Source organism: Myotis daubentonii, chromosome 9 (assembly GCF_963259705.1).
Source record: "Myotis daubentonii chromosome 9, mMyoDau2.1, whole genome shotgun sequence".
NCBI lineage: Eukaryota > Metazoa > Chordata > Mammalia > Chiroptera > Vespertilionidae > Myotis > Myotis daubentonii.
In genome coordinates this window covers 13,667,186-13,685,530 of record NC_081848.1, presented here as the reverse complement: position 1 = coordinate 13,685,530, position 18,345 = coordinate 13,667,186, and the positions used below count along the sequence as shown (strand labels likewise).

The window sequence follows — 18,345 nt, the reverse complement described above, 5'->3', positions numbered from 1 at the left end:
ATAACAAAAATGAGTACATTCTTATTTTATATATCAAACAAACAAAGATTACATGTTCAAGGTTAAGATTGCCATAGATTAGTGAGGCAGAAACTCCTGAGAAAGTTTTTCGTAAACACAAATTCAATTTTACAAAACCTGGAAAAAGAAGTATATTTACCCAATCTGGATTTATCTTTATATTTGTAATATCTTTAAGGTATCTACTTTATAATTATTCTCCATTCTTCTTTACCTTTACGATTATAAATATAATCTCAAAGCCCTTGGTCAATATTTCAGAATGCCTTCGTAATGCAACTTAAAGTTTGGGAGACACGAACATAAAACCACGAATACTACCCAAATAAATAGATAATGCACACTGTAATGAAAAATGCTGGATGAATAAGTGTGAGCAAATAATATGAGGTCAGAGAAAATAAATAGTGTAAAACTTATAACGGCTTAAATAAGCAGCGATAAATTAAGGAACGCAATGCAAAGTTCACATGACTTTTTCATATGGGGTGTGAGTGTGTGTGGGGGTGGGGGTGGGGGGGGGGGAAGCCATCAAAGCAAAATATCGAATCTTCCAAGTAATTGAGCCCCGCCGGCCACCTCTCAGGCCAGTCTCCCTGCAGCCCATTGCTCCAGCCGGGGAAGTTCTTTGCCGAAAAGGGCACTTTTGTGGACAGGCTGAGAGATGTACGGACTGAACCTCTGTGAGTTTCTACCTTACTCGGGTGATTTTAAGAGGAAACAGGTCGGAAAGCTGTTGGCATCGTGCATGCAGCACAGTGACATTAATCCTGGTCCGGGGGACCCCAAGAAGCGAAGGAGGGCGGCTCCTCAGTGCAGTCGTCCCGTCCGCCCCGGAACCTGGGCTGGAGCACCCGCCGGAACCGCAGGCGCACTCAGCGCCGCGCATGCTCTCTCGGCGGAACACGCCCGTTCCTTCCCAGGTAGGAAGTCCTGCTGGTGTATTAAATTACGACAGCCGTAAACCGAGATTTTGCGACGGCTTCCGAGCTTTACGACGTCAACAACGATGGCGGCTGCTGGAGGTCGGTTTGAAAGTGCGAGGAGTATCGAAGAGCGTAAGGAGCAGACGCGGATCGCCAGGGCCGAGGTGTTGCGCCAGGTACTTGGGTTGTGGGGCTTTTGGAACCATCTGGAGTGGAGGGAATGGAGGTCTCTGGGAGCGAGGCCTGGCCCTCCCCCTACTCTACCTCCTCTCACCGCCTCAGTGTCATCTATCTGGGCGGAAGGGGTTCTCCCTGTGGGACGCGCGAGCTTTTGGCATCTCCCGCGTCCTGGAAGCGCTGGCAGGTCCGGTTGCTCATGTTCTCTCCGGGAAGCCCTGTGTCTGTCCTCTTGAGTGTCCTTCCCTCTTCCATGGTTCTTCCTGGACGTGTCTGGCGCCAGGGACCCCGCTGCTAGGGACCAGCCTCCCCGGCGCATTTCCCAGCCCCAGCCCTCGCTCCTGCTGTGGGTGAAACGAACATTCCCATTTTCAGGAACACATGCGAGACGCATTGGGGTGAATTGTGTTTGGCCGTTTCATGCTGTCGCACTGTTGGTATCAATTCCTGGCGTGTCCTATACCCTTACTGATCCGAGCGAGGGCTGACAGCAGAGACCCAGAAAACTTAGAGGAACACTGTATTTCTCATTCAGGTGGAGAGAACGGAGGCAGTGAATGGTATTGAATGATCTGAAAAGGAGTAAGAAGTGTGGCAATGAAGGGGAAAATGGAGAGGAGATCATCATAGAGTACAAGTGAGGGCTTTCATTTTCATTTGTTTGGAGATAGAAGGTTTTAAAGGGCTTCCAGTGCTGATGAGAAGGAGCAGGTAGAGGAGACAGGAAGAGAAGGCATAAGGACGACAGCCAGATTTGAAAGGGGGGAAGAGTGGATGGTTAATCTGGGACAAGTGAAAGGCCAGTGTTCTTTGGTTTCAGCATATGTAACATGTACAAATTCTATACTAATAAGAGGGTAATATGCTAATTAGACCGGGAGACCTTCTGTACGGCTTTCCGGACAAAGCCATGGTGGCTGGGGAGGCAGAGGCAGTTAGAGGTGAGCAGGCCAGGTGTGTGTGTGTGGGGGGGCAGTTGGGGTTGATCAGGCAGGCAGGCAGAGTGGTTAGGGGCAATCAGGCAGGCAGGCAGGCAGGCAGGTGAGCAGTTAGGAACCAGCAGTCCCGGATTGTGAGAGGGATGTCCTAAACCAGCAGTCGGACATCCCTCAAGGGGTCCCAGATTGGAGAGGGTACAGGCCAGGCTCTGGTATTTCAGACAGTTTTTGGAAGGAGTAGTGTGTGTAAGCTGTGATAAATTTTATAATAGAGAGATACTAGAGGTTGAAAGTCCCCAGCTTTGGACTTTGGGGAGAGAATCAGAGGGCAGGAACAACCTCCCAGGAAGAACTTCCTTTATTTGACTATTGTTGAAGGATGAATAAAAATTAGCAATCTGATCACTTGTTTTTAGAAAGATGATTCTTCCTGAAGTACTTTGGGGTTGTGGCCAGAGGGTTATGGGCATTGCAGATGCGGTAGAAGTTGGGAGGTCAGTCACTGAGTGACAGAAGTCTCAGGCAGTAGCACCTGGATGGTGAAGGGGAAAGAGATGCGAGTCAGACTTTAGGTTGGGAGCTTAAGGAAAGGGAGGGTCTAGAATAGGTCCCAGGATTCTGTCTTTGATTGATGGCTCAATTCAGTAAAGATTGGTAATTTGATTGGTAATGTGGAAAGAGAGTTTTTTTTTTTTTTTTTTTTTTTTTACCAAAATCTTTTCTACATTTTGGTAGAAGCAAATTCCTGACAAGGGACAGTTGATTCATGAGAACATGTATGAAAGTGAGAGAAGATTTTGTTTTTATGAAAAGCAGTTGACTCAGTGTTAATTCCCCCCCTCTCCCTCTCACTTTTCACTCCCCTCCATCATTTTAGGCTAAAGCCAATTTTGAGAAGGAAGAAAGGCGTAAAGAACTTAAACGACTTCGGGGTGAGGATACATGGATGCTACCTGATGTGAATGAGCGGATTGAACACTTCTCACAGGTGAATACTAACAGGTTTACTTGATGTAAACCTGTTACATGTCTGACTTTTTTTGCATTTACTCAAATTAATATTGGAGGAGCAGCTTTATAGACTATTTCAAAAGTTGCAGAATGAATATCACACAGTGGGCATTACAGAATAGTTTTATCTCTGGCAGAAATATATTTTAATATTTTGGACATTATGACATTGGGCAGATTTTGTTACTTGAATTGGCTGATAGCATGCTTAGCTTCAAATTTCTGACCCTCTTGTAGCAAGCTGATGCATTTTAAACTTAATTTCATGTGTTGTTGTTTTTTTGTCTCAATACTTGTTTTCTCTTTTCATAATTTTAATTTATGCCATCTTGTTATATTTTAAATGGCCTAATAATCTTCTATAAATCCTTTGGAGCCATAGAAGGATATATGCATACATATGCATACATAACATAGATATGTTTGCGTATATATGTTTATTTGATTATATCTGTGAAATGAATCTGCAAATAAATTAAAACTTCACTTATTTTTGATAAGATATCTCAGCTTTATGATTTATTAGTAGTGCATATATTATAGAAGCATGTTAAGGTTTCTTTGAATATTTTATTCATTTTGTCATGTTTCTTGTCTCATTTTCTGAAAACTTAAAGTTTTTTAGAACATAGAATTTTTTTACCTTAAAATACTTCCTTTTAAGGTAAGATAAAATTTAAGTCCCTTCTTACTTTTTCAAAATGATTATTTATAGGAACACTCTGTGAAGAAAAAGAAGAAAAAAGACAAGCATTCAAAAAAAGTAAAGAAAGAGAAGAAAAAGAAGAGCAAGGAACAGAAGTATGAAAAAAACAATGAGTCATCTGATAGTTCATCAGTAAGTATATGCTAAAACTAAGCAGGCATCTACTTGAGAAAATTTTCTTTAAAGAAATAATATATGGAAACTTAAAATATATGAGAACTTAAAAAAAATACTACTAGTAAGGATATGAAAATGCCTGGGAAACATCTACGTGGAAATGTTCAGGAGATAGAAAGGTAAGAAGATGGAGATGAGGTTTGGGAGTCACTGCTTATTGAAGACATTAGAATAAATGAATTGCCTAGGGCCATGGTCGGCAAACCGTGGCTCGCAAGCCACATGCGGCTTTTTGGCCCCTTCAGTGTGGCTCTTCCACAAAATACCACGTGTGGGCGTGCACGTACAGTGTGATTGAAACTTTGTGGCCCACGCGCAGAAGTCGGTATTTTGTGGAAGAGCCGATATTTTGTGGAAGAGCCACACTGAAGGGGCCAAAGAGCCGCAGGTGGCTCGCGAGCCGCGGTTTGCTGAGCTGCGGTTTGCTGACCACTGGCCCAGGGGAACTGAAAAGAAAGAAGAAGAACAGCACTGAGGAGCCAAGAAAGGACACTCAGCAGAAGCGGTTGGAAAACTAGGAGAAGCGGGGGAGTACTGTACAAGTAAGGGAAGGAGCTGCGAGGCATTGAGAGTCTGTTGTCCCTATTTGTTTTTTCATGGAAATTAATATTTAAGTCTTAAAAGTAGAATATGTTTATATATTTTCTTTGGGGCCAAAAGAAAGATAATGCTGGATCTACTCTGTCTCTAGCCAGTCCTGGGATGACAGAGAGGACTCACAAAGGAAAGGAAAGCAGGCCAAACTCTTCACACTTGTTTTCAGGAAGAAAGAGGTATATTGTGCTTACAGAGATCATTAGAGATGATTTATCTCTTAGGAATGATCTTCACAGGTTAAACTCTGAGGTGAATCACCATATTTCAAAGTCTGGCCCTCTTGTAATTTCAGAAAGTAAATTTTTGGCAGTATACATGAGCATTGGCTCATGAAATCCTATCTTACATGAGAATGAGGTACATTGCATAGTGAGAAATACAACTGAATAGTTTTGTCAAGTAGCCAGTATATCCTATGTAATAAAGAGCTAATATGCAAATGGTCGTCACACCTTCATGCCGTCACGCCATAACAGCTCAGACACTCAACACTGGGGAGAGAGGAATGGGGACCAGCCAGGCTGTGGTCCGGGAGAGGGACAAGCTGCCCGCCCCGCGGTCCCGGGTGCCAGCGGTTGTGCCTGCGGCCTGGGAGAGAGACAAGCCACACTCCCAAGATCCTGGGTGCCAGAGGCTGGGGCTGCGGCTTGGGAGAGGGACAAGCTGCCCGCCCCGCGGTCCCAGGAGCCAGTGGCTGGGGCTGCGGCCCGGGAGAGGGACAAGCCGCCGCCCCACAGTCCCCGGGTGCCCGTGGTTGTGGCCGGCCTGGGCGAAGCCGGCCCGGGTCCTGGGTGCCTGCGGCTGGCCAGAGGGAGGGAAGCCCGGGTCCTGGGTGCCTGTGACTGGCTGGAGGAGGGAATCCTGGGTCCCCGGTGTGGGGCGAGGCAGAGGTGGTTAGGGCTGATCAGGCCAGCAGGGGAGCGGTTAGGGGTGATCAGGAAAGCAGGCAGAGGTGGTTAGGGGCGATCAGGCAGGCAGAGGTGGTTAGGGGCAATCAGGCAGGCAGGCAGGCAGGCAAGCGAGCGATTAGGAGCCAGTGGTCCTGGATTTCGAGAGGCAGTTGGACATCCATCCCCTGAGGGGTCCTGGATTGAAGAGGGTGCAGGCCAGGCTGAGGGGACCCTCCCCCCTCCATGCACGAATTTTGTGCACTGGGCCTCTCTTTGGTATATAAAAATGCCATTGATTTCTGGGTGTTAATTTGTATCCTGTTACGTAGCCAAATTCATTTATTAAATCTAGCAGCTTTTTGGTGGAGTCTTTAGGGTTTTCTATGTACAATATCATGTCATCGTCTGCGATTAGTGAGAGTTTTACTTCCTCCTTTCCAATTTGGATGCCTTTTTTTTCTTCTTGTCTGATCGCTGTGGCTAGGACTTCTAGTTCTATGTTGAAGAAGAGTGATGAAAGCAGACATCCCTGTCTTTTTCCTGTTCTTAGAAGAATTGGTTTTAGTTTTTGTCCATTAATTGTGATGTTGACTGTAGGTGTGTCATATATGGCCTTTATTATGTTGAGATATGATCCCTCTATTCCAACTTTGCTGAGAGTTTTTAAGAAAAACGGGTGTTGTAATTTGTCGAATGCTTTTTCAGTGTCAATTGATTTGATCATGTGATTTTTGTCTTCCAATTTGTTTATGTTAAATTTTCTTTTTAATGGCTAACACGAAGTGGTAAGAACCAGGTCTTTCTAAATTGATTTGACAATATGAATATGAGTAGACCAGAAATATATTTATATTGGTTATCCTAAAACATTGTAACTCTATCTATCTATCTATCTATCTATCTATCTATCTATCTATCTATCTATCTATCTATCTGTAAATAAGTAGTTTTGTGGTTTCTCTCTAAATCGAAAACAATACGTGAATGAATGAATAAATTAATAAAATCTGCTCTGCTTTGGTAAACATTTGGCAGTTGAAATGCCAGAGACAAATATGTGTGCACCATGTGGATTTTACCTTTCACAAGACGTATTTTTTCGTTCTCTAGTTAGGTAATTTTTAGGAACTTTGTGGAATGAAGGAGTACTGGTTTCATTCAGCAAACCCACTGTTTCCTCGTTGGCTCCGAGTTTCTCTGCTGTGCACTAACAGGCGGTTTGCAGGGGGTGATTTCTAGGATCTTCCCTACACTTGAGTTGTTCAGTTCTAAAGAATGGATTCTAGAGCCAGACAGACCTACATTCTATCTTGGTTTTCCTATTTGGATGCCATGGAACCTGGGAAAGTTATTTAATTTCTTGTCTGTAAAACCAAAATAATATTTCATGTTGGGTTGTTTTAAGGAGTTAAAATGATAACATATGTAAAACTCTTATTCTGGCACTTAACATGGAAGAGTTGATGGATATATTTGTTGAAAACAAACCCCAAAACCTGTTGAGCACTTAGATTATGTTGACTAAATGCCACTTAATTTAACAATCTGTAACTTACACTCAGTAAGCAAAATGCTTTCCAGCCTAGCTGTTAACTGAGATCTGAGCATTTTTAGATCTAGAGAACTCTCAACAGTTGAGACTTTGAGGCAAACTCATTTAGTTGGGTGTTGTTCCCTTTGTTCTAGTTAAGCAAAGATGTTAGTTCTACTTGATGTGGTAGGCACTGCAGTTCTGTGTTGAAGTGAGTTCTTTATCCAGCATTCTGATCTCTGTGTTTGGCTTTCCTTTGGCTTAATAATATACTACTAAGAACTTAGAAGTGATCTGATTGGTGCTTCATGAGCACATTCCTAAATAGTTAACATGTTCTTTCTTCAAATTTTCAATGTAATTGTTCAAAGGGGAATTATAGTATATGAATTTTCTCTAGGAAGCTGAATTTCTGCTATTTAACAGCACACAATTTTCATATGAAAGTGTGGACATTTGAAAATTTACTTATATGCTAAATATTCTTAGAGCTCTGAAGATGAGTGGGTTGAGGCTGTTCCACCCCAGACTTCTGGCAAGGAAAAGGCCTGGAAACTGAAAGGTGAAAAGTCAGAAAAAGAAGACAACCAAGGTGTTCAGGTAAGCCACCTGATTTTAAACAAAGAAGTGTGAACTTGTAAGAATAGATTAGTATTAAATGAAAGATGATTATAATTTATTAAGTAAAAATATTAGACTTTGAAAACCATATACTTTTATAAATACTTTTGGCAGTAATACTGTTTGCTGAGCCTTTAGACTCCCCTCCTCCTGTGAGAAAGTAAGTGCTCATCTCTGTTCTAATTCCTCTAGAAAGTTTCCTGCCTCTGGTTCTCGATAGAGCAGGGGCACTTTCTCCTGTGTATTGAGGACTGTACTGTTATCTTTATCTGACCTTTCTACTGTGAGTAGAGTTTCATCACAGTTTTCTTTTCCTTCTCCTCATGTCATAATTTTCATAGCAATACTTAGAATTGGCTAGTTCACAGATTTTGGGTTATTGTTCATTTGCTTGAGGAAGAAATGCTATTTATATACTATCAGCCACAGGGAAGAAAGAATGGTGAAAAGGAACTAATGTTGGAGTGTCTGTTATGTGTCAGACTCTGATCTAGATGCCTTAAACTTGTTTTCTTGTTTATTGAAAAGTAGGGGTTTTATTCTATTTTACAGGGGAGAGAATAAGGCTTAGAGAGACTAAGAAACTTGCTTTAAGTTAAATAGTCATGTAGGATTCAATCTAGGTTCAACTGCCTCTGTAGTGCTTACTCTTTCTACTAAGTGTTTAGTATTAACTTTTAATTAATTTAGATCAAAATGACTTTCTTTTTTTTTTAACAGAGGGATGAGTGGATGACTGTTGATTTTATGTCTGTTAAAACCGTGTCATCATCATCACTCAAAGCTGAAAAAGAAACAAAAAAGAAAATAGAGCAAGCAAAAACCCAAGCACTTGAACAGGTAGGATACTTAAAATACATTTACTTTCTAATTTGCCTCAATAAACTGATAAAATATTTATATGAATGCAGTTTTACTTATAAGATATTATTTTTTTGTGGTATTTTATAAAAATTAGTGGGAACAACTGTGAATTATAAGTTCTTTTAAAATAAGTTTCCTGTAGGAAGTAAGTTTAAAAGTATACTAGATTGATAAATCTGGGCATATTTAGTTGAGTAATAATTGAGTTTGATTTATGTCTAGATTCATAAGGATTTAGGGCTTGTACTGTGCTACCTGTGTGGTCTGAAAACCTTTCAGGTAAGAATTTATTTTAAAGTATTCTTGAGTTGGTAGTGCCTTGAAGTGCTTGGCAGAAATAACCACCAGTCCTTTCTGGAGGAGTATCACACTGTCAATTTACACATCATATGTTTCCCAGAAATAAGTTCTATGGAATGTATGCTCACAATCTAAAATCATAAAATGCATGAAAATACAAGGATTGTCCATGAATAAGAGTTAATCTGAAACACTAAACAGCAGAAACCCTTATCTGTTGGAATATTGAAGAGCTTTACATGATAACAGGTACAGAAAATATGAATGAAAGATTAGGAGACAGATTTGAAAGTCAATAAGAGCTTATAGAAATGAAGATTATTACAGTTGAAATCAGAAAGTCAGTAAATGGTTAAAAAACATATGGAATACAGCCAAAGAGAGAATTAGTGAAAAAGAAGAGTCTAAGAATTTACTCTGGGTGCAGCATAGAGGGACTAATAAAGGAAAAATATGAACGAGTGATAATACAATATGATCAGTGATGTTTTTTCCAGTTTAATTTTAATTCTGAAAATGTAGGTGTGGTTAATTATATTGACTGATAATTAAGCAGCTATTCATAAGGAACATTGGAAGCTAAGGGTTTTTGGAATATTTTGACTTAAGTTCTGTAAAATGTCTTTATTTCTGAGTTAGACTTGAAGGAGTTGGGACTTCCTGTACAAAAAGAAAGAGGGAAGGTACATTAGGGAGATAGTCAGTGAATAGTGGAGCAAGAAAGGGGAGCTGTGTAAAATCTGGAAGTTGATCTTACCCATTGGCGTTACATACTTGCTTCTGAAATAATGCTGTGCTACTTGTGAGCATTGACAGTCTGCTTTGCTAGTCTCTGTTGACTTGTGGTCTTATGTTTTGCTGATATTCAGGCCTGTTCTCCATATCAAACAGTAGAACTCTTGAATATCTTTAATAGATTTAAATAGTGATTAGATTTTCTTAGAAATACTTTTAATAAAAGTGCTTTCACTTTCTTAAGAATCTAATACTTTTGTTGTGCTTATGTTTTAAAAATAATTCTTTATTGTTGAAAGTATTACATATGTCCCTGTTTTTAACCCATTGACCCCCTCCAGCCTGCCTCTGCCCCCCTCACAAGGCCTTCAGCACCCTATTGTTTGTGTCCATGGGTTATGCAGATAAGCATACAAGCTCTTTGGTTGATTGCCTCCCGCCAACCCCCCCCCCCCCCCCCCCGCACCCCCGAGATTCCGCACTCTGTTCCATGCTCCCATGTCTCTGGATTCACTCCATTCATCAGTTTATTTTGTTACTTAGATTCTACATATGAGTGTGATCATGTGATACTTGTCTTTCTCTGACTGACTTATTTCACTTAGCAAAATACTCTTCAGGTCCCTCCATGCTGTTCAAAGGGTAAGAGATTCTTCTTTTTTACTGCTGCATAGTATTCCACGGTGTAAAGGCACAACAGCTTTTTTATCCACTCGCCTATTGTTGGGCACTTGGACTGTTTCCCGATCTTAGCTATTATAAACTGGGCTCCTATGAACATAGGGGTGCATATATACTTTCTTTTCTTTTTTTTTTAAAATTTAAATTCTTTATTGTTTAAAGTATTACATTTGTCTCCTTTTCCCCCCATTGACCTCTCCCTGGCCATTCCCACCCCCCAGCACATACTCTCACCCCCCTACTATCTGGGTCCATGGGTTATGCTTATATGCATGCATACAAGTTCTTTGATTGATCTCTTACCCCCCGCTCCCCCACCTTCCCTCTGAGGTTGGACAGTCTGTTTGATGCTTGTCTGTCTCCGGATCTATTTTTGTTCATCAGTTTATGTTGTTCATTATATGCCACATACGAGTGAGATCATGTGATACTTATCTTTCTCCAACTAGCTTATTTTGCTTAGCTCTCCAGGTCCATCCATGCTGTTGTAAATGGTAAGAGTTCTTTCTTTTTTACAGCAGCATAGTATTCCATCATGTAGATGTACTGCCGCTTTTTAATCCACTCATCTGCTGATGGGCACTTAGGCTGTTTCCAAATCTTAGCTGTTGTGAGTGGTGCTACTATGAACATAGGGGTGCATATATCCTTTCTAATTGGTGTTTCTAGTTTCTTGGGATATATTCCTAGAAGTGGGTTTACTGGGTCAAATGGGAGTTCCATTTTTAAATTTTTGAGGAAACTCCATACTGTTCTCCACAGTGGCTGCACCAGTCTGCATTCCCACCAGCAGTGCACTAGGGTTCCTCACCAGCACTTGTCGTTTATTGATGATAGCCATTCTGACAGATGTGAGTTGGTACCTCATTGTCATTTTGATTTGCATCTCTCGGATGATTAGTAACTTTGAGTATGTTTTCATATGTCTCTTCGTCTTCTGTATGTCTGCTTTTGAAAAGTGTCTATTTAGGTCCTTTGCCCATTTTTTTTTTATTGGATTGTTTATCTCCCTTTTGTTAAGTTGTATGAGTTCCCTATAAATTTTGGAGATTAGACCCTTATTGGATATAACATTGGCAAATATGTTCTCTCATGCAATGTGCTCTCTTGTTGTTTTATTGATGGTTTCTTTTGCTGTGCAGAAGCTTTTTATTTTGATGTAGTCCCATTTGTTTATTTTCTCCTCAGTTTCCATTGTCCTAGGAGTTGTATCGGTAAAGATGTTGCTATGACATATGTCTGATATTTTGCTGCCTATGGATTCTTCTAAGATTTTTATGGTTTTTCCGTCTTATGTTTAAGTCCTTTATCCATTTTGAGTTTATTTTTGTATGTGGTGTAAGTTGGTGGTTTAGTTTCATTTTTTTTTTCTTTTTTTGCACGTGTCTGCCCTTATTTTCCCAACACGATTTATTGAAGAGACAGTCTTGACTCCATTGTGTGCTCTTGCTTCCTTTGTAAAATATTAATTGAGCACAATGGCTTGGGTTGATTTTTGGGTTCTCTGTTTTATTCTATTTGTCTTTATGTCTGTTCTTGTGCCAGTACTAGGCAGTTTTGAGAACAGTGGCTTTGTAATATAACTTGATATGTGGTATTGTGATCCCTCCAACTTTGTTCTTCTTTCTCAGGATTGCTGTGGCTATTCGGGGACTTTTTTATTTCATATGAATTTTTGGAGAGTTTGTTCTAGGTCTGTGAAATATGCCATTGGTATTTTAATGGGGAGTGCATTGAATCTATAGATTACTTTGGGTAGTATGGACATTTTAATGATGTTGATTCTACCAATCCATGAACATGGTATATTCTTCCATTTGTTTAATGTCCTCTATCTCTTTTTTCAACGTCTTGTAGTTTTCCAAGCTGTATACAGGTCTTTTGCCTCCTTAGTTAAGTTTATTCCTAGGTATCTTAATTTTTTTGTTGTAATGGTAAATGGGATTGTTTTTTTACTTTCTCTTTCTGTGAGTTCATTATCGATGTCTAAAAAAGCCATAGATATCTGGGTGTTAATTTTGTATCCTGCAACATTGCCAAATTCATTTATTAAGTCTAGTAGTTTTCTGATGGATTCTTTAGGATTTTCTATGTACAATATCATGTCATCTTGAATAATGACATTTTTACTTCTTTTCCAGTATGGATGTCTTTTATTTCTTCTTCTTGTCTGATTGCTGTGGCTAGCGCTTCCAATACTGTGTTGAACAGGAGTGGTGAGAATGGGCATCCCTGTCTTGTTCCTGTTCTTAGGAGAAATGGTTTTAGTTTTTGCCCATTGAATATGATGTTGGCTGTAGGTTTGTCATTATGGCCTTTATTGTATTGAGATACTCTCCCTCGATTTCCACTTTGCTGAGAGTTTTTATCCAAAATGGGTGTTGGATTTTGTCAAATGCTTTCTCTTTGTCTATTGATATGATCATGTGATTTTTTAAAAATATATTTTTATTGATTTCAGAGAGGAATTAAGAGGGAAAGAGAGAGAAACATCAATGATGAGAGAGAATCATTGATTGTCTGCCTCCTGCGTGCCCCCCACTCGGGATCAAGCCTGCAACCCAGGCATATGTCCTTGACTGAAATCGAACCTGGGACCCTTCAGTCTGCAGGCTGACACTCTATCCACCGAGCCAAACCGGCTAGGCGCCACGGTTCTCAACCTGTGGGTTGCGAACAATGAAAATACATCCTGCATATCAGATATTTACATTATGATTCATAACAGTAGCAAAATTACAGTTATGAAGTAGCAATGAAAATAATTTTATGGTTGGGGGTCACCACAACATGAGGAACTGTATAAAGGGTTGAGGCATTAGGAAGGTTGAGAACCACTGGCTCTAGGGCAATCATGTGATTTTTGTCTTTCAATCTGTTTATGTGACGCATCACGTTTATTGATTTATAAATATTGTACCATCCTTGCATCCTGGAATAAATCCTACTTGTTTGTGGTATATGATATTTTTAATATATTGCTGGATCTGATTTGCTGATATTTTGTTAAGGATTTTAGTATCTGTTTTTAGGAGGGATATTGGCCTGTAATTCTCTTTCTTGGTAGTGTCTCTATCTGATTTTGGAATTAGGATAATGCTGGCCTCATAAAAAGAGCTTAGAAGTATTCTTTCCTCTTGGATATTTTGGAATAGTTTGAGGAGTATAAGTGTTAGTTCTTTGAAGGTTTGGTAAAACTCCACTGTGAAACCATCTGGATCAGAGCTTTTGTTTGCTGGGAGTTTTTTGATTGCTGCTTCTATTTTATCATTTTGTTATTGGCCTATTCAGGTTTTCTGCTTCTTCCTGATTCAGTTTTAGGAATTTGATTATTTCATCCACATTGTCCAGCTTGTTGGCATACAGTTGTTCATAGTATTTTCCTTTGTATTTCTGTGGTGTCAGTGGTGACTTGTCTGCTTTCATTTCTTTTTTTTTTTTAAATATATTTTATTGATTTTTCACAGAGAGGAAGGGAGAGAGATAGAGAGCGTTAGAAACATCGATCAGCTGCCTCCTGCACATCCCCCACTGGGGATGTGCCCACAACCCAGGTACATGCTCTTGACCGGAATCGAACCCGGGACCTCTCAGTCCGCAGGTTGACGCTCTATCCACTGAGCCAAACCGGTTTCGGCTGCTTTCATTTCTGATTTTATTTATTTGGGTCCTCTTTGTTTCTTGATGAGTCTGGCTAATGGCTCATTACTCTTGTTTATCCTTTCAAAGAACCAGCTCTTGGTTTCATTTGTTGTGCTTATTGTACCAATTTTCCAGCTTTGAGCTTCAGGTTTTCTAAATTAACATTTCTTACAAATTCTTATATAAACTTTCCTGATTTAATTAAAGCATCTTCTGTTGATCTCATTTGCTGTGTAATTTTTGTCTTTTGCATCTGTGTCATCTTTTTACTTTCTGTTGCTACTGCTATTGTGTGAATGCCACTTTTTAGATGTATGTCTTTCTTCTGTGAGCCTCAATTATCTCATCCATACTGGAGTTGAGTTAATATCTGTAGTGAACTGAGGACAGTCCCTGGAACTAAGAACTGTTTAAGGTTAGATATTATGGTTCAGTCTCTAATTCACTCTTGCCTGGGCAATTACAATAATCTCTCTGTTTTCAGCATCCTGCAGCTGATGTCAGGTTAATTTTTTCAAAGTACAGCTTTGATTATGGTATTCTTTTTAGAAGCCTTCAGGGATTCAGTTAAAGATTTGTCTTTGCCATTTCTAATGTTTCCTTCTGATGGAACAAGCTCCACTAGTGGTATTTCATGCCACCCCTTTTTCTCATTCTGTCCTTGACAATATGGAGTAAATGATCTGTTTTGAATTTGGGAAGAATAAACTGGCATACTTTGCTTAGTTCTACCTTTCCTGCTTATGGGACAGGCTGCCTACAGAGAACATGTAGGGATTGTTCAGTGCTGTCAATACTTGGGAAGTCTGCCGGGGTCAGTTAACAGGCCCATTTGGCTTTCTTTCACCGAGAGAAAAATTCTCTTCCAATTTAGCCTTTATCAACAATAAAGGTAATTTTTTTTTTATCTCCTTTGCTTTTTATTGTAATTTTTAATTTGCTTAGGGCCTGGATGGAAAAGAAAAAAAGGTGCTGCATTTTTGTTGTTGTTGTTGTTCTCTTTTAAAACCCTCCCCCAAAGCTGCCTGCAAATAGAGTCCAAACATATTAGTTTGAGCTTTCTCTTAGATAATTTGTACCTCAACCAAACTAGGTTAATGACTTTCCTTCATTTCTCTGCAAATTCCTGTCTCTGAATTTTTGTTCATCTGATTCTTTCTGAGTGAATTCCCTCTGTCTCTGATTGTCTGCATCTTGTTTATCCTTCAGTATATACTATGAAATTCTTCCTATTTCTCTTAACTGAAATCAGTTTCTTCTTTATGTTTCCATTGCACTGTATTTGCTCCTTTCTTTTGTAATATTGTAGTTTTCTGTAATTTAATAGCCTTAATCCTGTTTCCCTTCTGAGATTATAAGATTTTTGAGAATCTGTTTTGTTTATATTGTATCTTCCTTAGCAGCTGGTATAGAACTCTGTAGATACAGGTGCTTTTTTATTTTTTGTACATTTGAAATTGTAGACTTATTCTTTTCCCCATGATTTTACCTTGTTGCTCTTCAAATTCCTGGATTTAGTTCTGAAGATCATAATCTGTAGTAATTTTTAATTTTTGCTTTAGTAAGAATTCAGGTTGTTGTTTGCAGAAGTAAACCATTGAGACTAGTGACTGAGACTAGCCCATTTTCAAATATCTGCACATCAGTTTGAGTGTGTTGATCTTTGCACGTCATCATATTCTTAACATTTGGCCCTAGCCTAAAATGATGGCCTTAACTGAAGCTTTGATGTGAAGCATGTTGATTTTATATCTCTTCTTGGAAGGCAGTTATGCTCACCACTATACCACCAATGCTATATCTCTTCTTGATTTTGAGGATATAATTTCTTTGGTTTTCTAAGGTAGTGTTTTTCAAAATGTGTATGGTGAAATTAATTTATTGCAGTCAGTATTTAACAATATAAGGTATCAGTAGGTATTGCATGTACTAGTAATAAAGACACATTTTGTTTCCTTAGTTCTGGAGATAGACAGATATTTGCGCACACACACAATTTCTTTCTGGGTAAAGGTCACAAAAAAGTTTGGAAACCAATGCTCAAGGTTGTGTCTGTGTCCTCTGGGCTTCTTACGCCCACATTGTGCTGTAGGTTATACTAGTAGACCTACAGCGCGTACCTATAGACCCTGTCTAAGAGTTGCATACCAACTTTTCAGTCTTCTTTTACAAGCAGGAGATCACCCCACCCCACGCCTTGGCTTTGGTGGTGAGACTAGCTTCATTCTCCTGTTTTAGCAGGAGCACTTTCAGTGTTTACCTTATATGCATTGAACTGAGGACTATCAGTTTCTGCTTGCACATAGAGCCCAGTGGACCTGTGGCTTCAGTTCTGCTTACTGCTTTGCATTTATGTTCTTTTCTAGGCCACAGAATTATTTATCTTGTTCTGAACTCAAGTGTGTTTTATATTTTGTATCTGTTTTCTGTTTGTCCTGAGCAGGGAGGTTGTGATGATTGGCAGCTTAATGAGCCATCTTGACTAGAAGGCCTGAGAGTGTTTTAGAGATGGATTTGTGTTGATATATTTTATCTCTATTTCATTCCTTTTAGTCACTGTATAGTCTTTCTTGTCTGTGACATACTGTAAATATCCATTTATTCTGGATAACTGTACATTTACATAGTTTGCTGTTTTTCACTACTACAAACAGTGCTAAATGAAGGTCCTTATATACACGGTAGGGCAAAAGTAGGTTTTGCAGTTGGGAATACTTGAAACACAGAGTTTATTCTTGTTTTATTTATTTATTTATTTATTTATTTATTTATTTGTTTATTTGTTATTGCATTTTCCATATGAACAATGTATTTTTTTTCTCATGTACATGTGTGCAAATTTCGCTATGGTGCATATCTTAAAGTGAAGTTGCTAAGTTATAAAGTATGTGAAAGGTATGGAGTGGGCCGGGGTGGTGCACTTGTGACATGAGGCTGTAATGTATCAAAAAAGCTTTTATTTCAGGCACCTGGGTGCAGATGGGCTGAGTCAGCAGGGAGTGCAGGGACGGGGAAGACTTTTATCAGCTATTGCTGGCGGCAAGCAGTTAGGCTGACGTAAGGGTCTGGTCCTTTGTTCCTACCACCACCAGGTGTCTTCTGGTTATCTGAGCTATGCGGTATTCAAGGCTGCAAGCTTTCTGTGATACCTGTTAACATATTAGGTGCCCAGCCTGTTTTGTCTTCCGGATGGAAAGTATAGTGTCAGTCACCGGTGACTGACTGGGCACTTAATGTGTTAAGCACAGTAAGTTTTTCTCTGTCCTGTTTTATTCTTTTTAACCCTTTCAGTATGTACCCATCCTATCTAATAAAAGAGAAACATGGTAATTAGCGTATGACTGCTACCCTTCCCATTGGATAATCAGGGCAATATGCAAATTAACTGCCAGCCAAGATGGCAGCCGGCAGCCAGGCAGCTGAAAGCTAACATGAGGCTTGCTTGCTTCAGTGACGGAGGAAACCAACGTTCCCCACCTGCCTTGCCGGCCTCTGAGCCTGCAGTTTGAAACATAGTTACAAATATAGAAGCTAAACAAAACCTCAGAAACCTGCTTTAGTCGCTGGGCTTCAGCCAGCAGGATCGCAACATTGTTTCAAATACAGAAGGTAAACAAAGGCCAGAAACCTGCTTTCAGCAGCGGAGGCCTAAGAGCTGGAGCCAGAGCTAAAGCTGGCCCAGAATAAAAAAGAAAAAGAAAAAAAGGAGCGGTTGGGAGCTTCAGTCACCCGCCAGCCTGAAAACAGCCCTCAGCCCCTCACCCAGGCTGGCCAGGCACCCCAGTGGGGACCCCCACCCTGATCCAGGACACCCTTCAGGGCAAACCAGCTGGCCCCACCTGTGCACCAGGCCTCTATTCTATATAGTAAAAGGGTAATATGCCTCCCAGCACCGGGATCAGTGGAGCCGCAAGGCCTCCTGGCACCGGGATCAGTGTGACAGGGGGCAGCGCCCAAACCCCCTGATCGCCCTGTGGCTCTGTGTGACAGGGGGTGGGGTCACAACCTCCCTTTCCACCCTGCTCTGTTCGTGACAGGGGAAGGCGCCCCAACCCCCTGATCGGCCCTGCTCTGTGCCTGATAGGGGGGAGCTCCCCAACCCCCTGATCGCCCTGCGGCTCTGTGTGTGACAGGCTGTGGTGCCCCAACCCCCTGATCAGCCCTGCTCTGTGTGTGACAGGGGGCAGCACCCCAACTTCCCTATCGGCCCTGCTCTGTGTGTGACAGGGTGTGGCGCCCCAACCCGCCCCCCTCCCCCCCACGGTCCCTGCTCTGTGTGTGACGGGGTAGAGCCATAACCTCCCCATCGACCCTGCCTGAGTGTGAGAGTGGCGGTGCCCCAACCCCCTGCTCGGCCCTGCTCTGTGGGTGATAGAGGGCGACACCCCAACCGCCCCCCACGGGCCCTGCTCTGTGTGTGACGGGGTAGAGCCATAACCTCCCCATCGGCCCTGCCCTGAGTGTAACAGGGTGCGGCACCCCAACCCCCTGATCCTCCCTGCTTTGTGTGTGATAGGGGGTGGTGCCC

At 40.9% G+C, this 18,345-nt stretch overlaps 1 protein-coding gene across 4 annotated transcripts in view; it reads left to right on the top strand.

Annotated features, from left to right (window-relative positions):
* The first annotated feature begins 967 nt into the window (after window positions 1–967).
* The window catches only part of CWF19L2 (CWF19 like cell cycle control factor 2), an 86,110-nt gene continuing 68,732 nt past the window's right edge, over window positions 968–18,345 (top strand). For 2 of the 4 annotated variants that reach the window (XM_059707963.1, XM_059707960.1), the window contains exons 1-5: window positions 968–1,123; window positions 2,940–3,050; window positions 3,789–3,911; window positions 7,464–7,574; window positions 8,316–8,435. In XM_059707963.1, the coding sequence (XP_059563946.1) occupies window positions 1,031–1,123; window positions 2,940–3,050; window positions 3,789–3,911; window positions 7,464–7,574; window positions 8,316–8,435 (558 nt within the window). In that variant the 5' untranslated portion in view covers window positions 968–1,030. Of the gene's footprint in view, window positions 1,124–1,298; window positions 1,707–2,939; window positions 3,051–3,788; window positions 3,912–7,463; window positions 7,575–8,315; window positions 8,436–18,345 lie in introns of those variants that run through there. The other 2 variants (XM_059707964.1, XM_059707962.1) reach the window with 2 other exon arrangements.